Source organism: Myotis nattereri, assembly GCF_964212035.1.
Source record: "Myotis nattereri genome assembly, chromosome: 3".
In the NCBI taxonomy this organism is placed as follows: Eukaryota; Metazoa; Chordata; class Mammalia; order Chiroptera; family Vespertilionidae; genus Myotis; species Myotis nattereri.
In genome coordinates, this window is record NC_138077.1 from 48,838,279 (window position 1) to 48,844,943 (window position 6,665).

At 40.0% G+C, this 6,665-nt stretch overlaps 1 protein-coding gene across 1 annotated transcript; it reads left to right on the forward strand.

The window, feature by feature from the left end:
* Positions 1–4,118: 4,118 nt before the first annotated feature.
* On the forward strand, positions 4,119–4,808 carry LOC308516379 (polyubiquitin). Its single transcript, XM_081087328.1, has one exon. The coding sequence runs from the start codon at positions 4,196–4,198 to the stop codon at positions 4,583–4,585; it is 390 nt and encodes a 129-aa protein (XP_080943454.1). The 5' UTR covers positions 4,119–4,195; the 3' UTR covers positions 4,586–4,808.
* The last annotated feature ends 1,857 nt before the right edge of the window (positions 4,809–6,665 follow it).

Below are 6,665 nucleotides of genomic sequence, written 5' to 3' on the forward strand. Positions count from 1 at the left end.
ATTTATTAACATTTTTGCTTGTATTGCTAACTTTTTTACTCAAAGTTTGTTTATTTATTTATTTATTTATTTATTTATTTATTTATTTATTTTAAGAAAACTACAAGTCAATTCCTTCACCATTTTACTTTATTTTCTTTACTTTTCCTGTCAGGGTCCAAGCAAAGTTCATGATGGTTTAAGATATAGATAAAAATAATTTATAAAGGGAAACCCCCAGACCTATTTATTTATTATTTATTTAGTCATAAAGTTTGGGAATTGTTTGTATTTACTCTGTATTGCCAGTGCCTAGAATGGTATGTGGTATAATGTTATAATAAATAAATAAATAAATAAATAAATAAATAAATAAATCTTATCAATATATAGGTTAGCTTTAAATTCATCTGGGGTTAGAATAATATATTATTTTATTTATGGGTAAATACTATACAATTAATAATCCTTCTAATAAAAGCAAATAAATTATGATTTTTGAAATGTGAATTTTTGACAAGTTTATAATATCATGAGACATAATCAAAGGCCCAAACCAAAGTTAAGGCAGGAATCATGGGAGATTAGAAATCTCAAGAGGGGACTTTTATCCAAAGACATTTGGACTGCCATTTTGAAGACTGTGTGGAATGATGGACACATGAGATAAAGTCCAGGGCCTGTTGAAGTAGAAACTCAAATAGTAAACACCACCATAGGCTGAGACTAAAAATAATCACAGCTTTAATGACAGAATGAGTAAGGAAAAAAGTTAATGTTCAGAAAGCAATAGAAAGAAAATGTACCTTTTTTATACTTTGAGTGTTAAGAAAAGAAAAAATAATCTGGAAAGTTACAAACATAAATTGGCTCTCGTATGGTTATGTTACTGAGTTATAACTCTGTTTGGTCCAACAAAACATAAGCTCAGAATTTTATTTAAAAAAAATTCCAGGCTGAAAATAACCCTGGTCACCAGGCAGAAGCAAATACGAATTCTCTTTGGAAGAATATGACATCAACCTAGGCCTCAAAATGTCCCACATATATTTCTCAGAACATGAGTTTTCAATTCTAAAGTGTTCCTTCCTCTTCAATTTTTGGGAAAATTTGAGAGAAAAAAAATAATTCTTTTTCAAATGTTTCATAGAATTCACAAGTGGAGCAGTCTGGTCCAGGGATTTTCTTTGTGGAAAGGTTTTTGATTACTGATTTACTCTCTTATTCATTATTGGACTGTTCAGATTTTCCATTTCTTCTACAAATCTGAACAGTCTTAGCAGATTCTATGTTTCTAGGAATTTGTACATTTCTTCTAGGTGATTCAATTTGTTGTATAATTTTTATAGCTGTTTAATATAATTCTTTGAATTTCTGTAGTAGTGTAATGTCTATTCTTTCACTTGTAATTTTGTTTCTTTGATTTTTCTCTTTTTTTCCTGGGTGTTGTCAATTTTGTTTACATTTTTGAAAAACAACTCAATTTTGTTATTTTCTATTTTTTCCTAATATTTTTTTCTAATCTAATCTTTATTATTTCTTTCTTTCTACTAACTTTGGGCTTAGTTTGTTATTTTCTCTCTAGTTCCATGAGGTATAGAGTTAGGTTGTTTATTTGTGATTTTTAAATTTGTTTTATGTAGGCATTTACACTATAAAATCTCTCTTCAAACTGCTTTTGTTACATCCAAAAGTTTTTTTGTGTGTTCTGTTTCATTTTCATTTGTCTTAAAGACTTCCTTGATTCATTGATTGTATAGGAGTGTATAGTATAATTTTCACATTTAAAAAATGTTTCAATTTTCTTCTGATTATTGATTTGTAGTTTCATCCATTATGGTCCTACAAAATACTTGGTATTATTTCAATTTTCTTCAATTTAGCAAGCCTTATCTTGTGGTCTAACATATGATCAATCTTGATCAATACAGGATAAATCCATGCACACTTTAGAATAATGTGTATTGTGCTTTTGTTGGATGGAATGTTCTGTATATGTCTGTTGGGTGCATATGGTTTATAGTGTTATTTAAGTCTGCTGTTAGCTCATTGATATTTCCCATGAATGATCTAACATTCATTAAAACTGTGGTAGTTAAGTCCCTTACCATTATTGTCTTGCAGTCTATTTTTTCTTTTACATCTGTTAATATATCTAGCTTCAATGTTGAGTGCACATATATTTACAATTATTATATCTTTTTGTTGAGTCAATCACTTTATCATTATACTAGAGACCTGGTGCATGAAATTCATGCGGGGAGGGGGGGTGTTGTCCCCTCAGCCCAGCCTGCACCCTCTCCAATCCAGGACCCCTCGGGGGATGTCCTGGGAATTGGGTCTAAACTGGCAGTCGGACATCTCTCTCACAATCCAGGACTGCTGGCTCCTAACTGCTACCTGCCTGCCTGCCTGATCGCCCTTAACTGGACCCCCTGCCAGCCTGATCACCACTAACAACTTCTGCCTACCAACCTGATCATCCCTAACTGCCACCCCCTGCCAGCCTGGTTGCCCCAAACTGCCCCCCTGCCAACCTGGTCGCCTCCAAATGCGCCCCCCCTGGCCAGGATGGTCTCCCCTGACTTCCCCTCCTGCTGGCCTGGTCGCCCCTAACTGCTCCCCCTCTCCAGCCTGGTCATCCCTTACTAACTCTCCTGCTGACCTGGTCACCACACGCAGCCTGGTGTTCAGTTGTTTGGTCATCCCTCACTAACCCCCCTGCCAGCCTGGTCACCCCACTCAGCTTGTTCAGTCATCTGTTCAGTTTTTTTGGATGTGAAGGCCCCTGGCTATATATATATATATATCATATATATATATATATATATATATCATATATATATGATATATATATATATATATCCTATCTAATAATAGACAAACATAGTAATTGACCATACCTTCGCTATGCCTCCCATTGGCTAATCAGCATGATATGCAAATTAACCCAACCAAGATGGCGGCCAGCAGCCACGCAGCTGAAGCGAGCAGGAGGCTTGCTTGCTCCAGTGATGGAGGAAGCCAAGGTTCCCCGCCTGGCGAGGCCTGGCTCTGAGCTCCGAAAGCAACAAAGTTTCAATTATAGAAGCTAAACAAACCCCAGATACCTGCTTTTAGCAGGCCGTGGCCACAGAGCTGGAGCCGGCTCTTAGCTCCAGTGATGGCAACAAAGTTGCAATTATAGAAGCTAAACAAACCCCAGAATATAAAAAAGAAAAAGAAAAAAAGGAGAGGCTGGGAGCTTCAGTCACCAGCCAGCCTGAAAACGGCCCTCAGCCCCTCATCCAGACTGGCCAGGCATCCCAGTGGGGACCCCCACCCTAAAGGGGGTGTGGCCAACCTGAAAACAGCCATCAACCCCTCACCCAGGCTGGCCAGGCACCCAAGCGGGACACCCACTCTGATCCGGGACACCCTTCAGGGCAAACCAGACAGCCCCCACCCATGCACCAGGCCTCTAGCCTATATAATGAAAGGGTAATATGAAAACTAACCCTAACAGCAGAAGGACTGGGAATGACTGGTCACTATGACACACACTGACCACCAGGGGGCAGATGCTCAATGCAGGAGCTGCCCCCTGGTGGTCAGTGTGCTCCCACATGGAGGAGCTCTGCTCAGCCACAAGCCAGGCTGATGGCTGCCAGTACAGCGGTGGTGGTGGGAACCTCTCCTGCCTTCTCAGCAGTGCTAAGGTTGTCCGACTGCAGCTTAGGCCTGGTCCCCGCTGGCAAGTGGACATCCCCCAAGGGCTGCTGGGCTGCCAGAGGGATGTCTGATTGCCAGCTTAGGCCCAATCCCCCTGGGAACAGGCCTAAGCCAGCAGGTGGTCATCCCCTGAGGGGTCTGAGATTGCGAGAGGGCACAGGCCAGGTTGAGGGACACACCCCCTCGAGTGCACAAATTTTTGTGCACCGGGCCTCTAGTTTATATATATATGTGGATAATGACTTTCTTTGTCTCTTGTCACAGTGCTTCAATCTATTTTAAATAATATGAGTATAGTTGCCTCTACTCTCTTTTGTTTACCATGTGCATGGAATATCTTCTTTCATCCCTTTACTTTCAGCCTATATGTGTTCTTAAGCCCAAATGAGTCTCTTGTAGACAACATATTGTTGGATCTTTTAAGACGTTGTAGGGGCTGTGTTGTTGTTGAGGAGACTTGACGGGTTTGGACTTGCGGTATTTTCGCACTCGCTAACAGGTCAAAATGCCAATCTTCGTGAAGACCCTGACCGGCAAGACCATCACCCTGGAGGTGGAGCCCAGTGACACCACTGAGAATGTTAAAGCCAAGATCCAGGATAAGGAGGGCATCCCTCCCGACCAGCAGAGGCTCATCTTTGCAGGCAAGCAGCTGGAAGATGGCCGCACTCTTTCTGACTACAACATCCAGAAAGAGTCCACCCTGTACCTGGTCCTGCGTCTGAGGGGTGGTATGCAGATCTTCGTGAAGACCCTGACTGGCAAGACCATCACCCTGGAGGTCGAGCCCAGTGATACCATTGAGAATGTGAAGGCCAAGATCCAGGATAAGGAAGGCATCCCCCCTGACCAGCAGAGGCTCATCTTTGCAGGCAAGCAGCTGGAAGATGGCTAGACTCTTTCTGACTACAACATCCAGAAAGAGTCCACCCTGCACCTGGTCCTCCGTCTGAGGGGTGGCTGTTAATTCTTCAGTTTTGCATTCATAGTGCCAGTGATGGCACTACTCTGCATTCTAGCCATTTGCCCCAATTTAAGTTTAGAAATTACCAGTTCAGTAATAACTGAATCTGTTCAAAATGTTAATAAAAGTTTTGTTTCATGGTAAAAAAAAAAAATTCACCCATTCTATGTTTTTTAATTGGAGAATTTAATCTAATTATATTTAATTATTTATAGATAAAGACTTATTATTCATATTTTGTTAATTGTTTTGTGAGTGTTTTATAGTTCATTTGTTCTTTTCTTCCTGTCTTGCTGTCCTGATTTGTGATTTTGTGATTTTATGACTTATTTAGTGGTATGCTTTGATTCCTTTCTCTTATCTTTTGTATATTATATATATATATATATATATATATATATATATATATATATATTACACATTTGTGTGGTTATTATTAGCTTACATAAAACATCTTCTATTTATAACTGTCCATTTTAAGCTCATAACAACTTTAATCACAAAATTCTATACTTTCACTCCCCTCCAACATTTTGTGTTGTTGATGTCAAAATTTACATCTGTTAGAATTGTGTATGCAGCAAAATATTATAGCTTTCATTATTTTTAGTACTTTTGCCTTGTAACTTGCATGCTAGAGTTAAAAGTATTTTGTGCACCAATATTATAGTGTTAGAGTATTCTTAATTTTACTATATACTTACTTTGACCAGGGAGTTCTATACTTCCATGTTTTCCATTACTAATTAGCATCCTTCTATTTCAACTTGAAGGGCACCCTTTGGTCTTATTTTCAAGATAAATCTAGTGGTGATGAAATCCCTCATCTTTTATTTGTCTGAGAAAGCCTTTATTTCTTCTTCATTTTAAAGGATACTTTTTCTGGGTATAGTTTTCTTCATTTGCAACCCCAGCATGTTGAATATGTCATCCACTCTCTCCTGGCCTGCAAGGCATCTGCTGAGAAGTCATCAGTAAGTAGAAACTGTGTCCTTTGTTGAGTTTTCTGTGGCTGTTGTGAATCCCCACCACTTTTTCTGTGATCTTACCTACCCCTAGTTTCTTCAGCTATGATTATCCCCTAAGTGTCCTGGGTAGGGCAATAAAGAAGTGGCAGTGTCCCAAATGGCTGGGGAAGCTGGGCACTCACCATGATCTCACTTTACCCCATGGAAAAATCAGGGGCCCAAAAGGTTTCTCTTGGCACTGAGATGCTTTGAAGACAGAATGTCACAGGTAATATGAAACTTTCTTATCTTCCCCGATGTATCCATTCTTGTATTTTTCTTCCTCTAACAGGGTGCTTGGCCCTCTCCACTGAACTTTTGGACTCCTCCAAAGTTACTGTCATGCATGCATTGTTTTCATAATCAATGATTTTGTGTTGAGAATAAGTACTGAAAACTATTTCTGTCCCCTTACTCTGCATGCATTCTCTGGTGCCATTTTCTGTGTGGGTTCAATCCAAATGTTGCTTCGGTAATGTGAGAGAAAGAAGAAAGAGCTGCTAAAGATTTTAAGGTCAGATTAGAGAAGTAAAGATTAATACATCCTAAATGGTTCCAATATGATGGCATTAGTTGAAGAATTTTACCATTTGTAATTTCTTAATCCTCACCCAAGGATATTTTTTCCATTGATTTTTAGAAAGAGTGAAAGGCAGGGTGGGGAAGGAAAAGAGGAGAGGAGAGGGGAGGGGAGGGGAGGGGAGGGGAGGGGAGGGGAGGGGAGGGGAGGGGAGGGGAGGGGAGAGGAGAGGAGAGGAGAGGAGAGGAGAGGAGAGGAGAGGAGAGGAGAGGAGAGGAGAGGAGAGGAGAGGAGAGGAGAGGAGAGGAGAGGAGAGAGAAACATTGATGTGAGAGACACATTGATTTGTTTCCTCCCATACAGTCCTGACTGGGGTCAGGGCTCAAACCCGAATAACTTTGGTGTGTGGGCTGATTCTGTAATCACTGAATAATACTTGCCAGGGCACCATTTGTATTTGAACAGTAAATTATAAAAGTGGGTG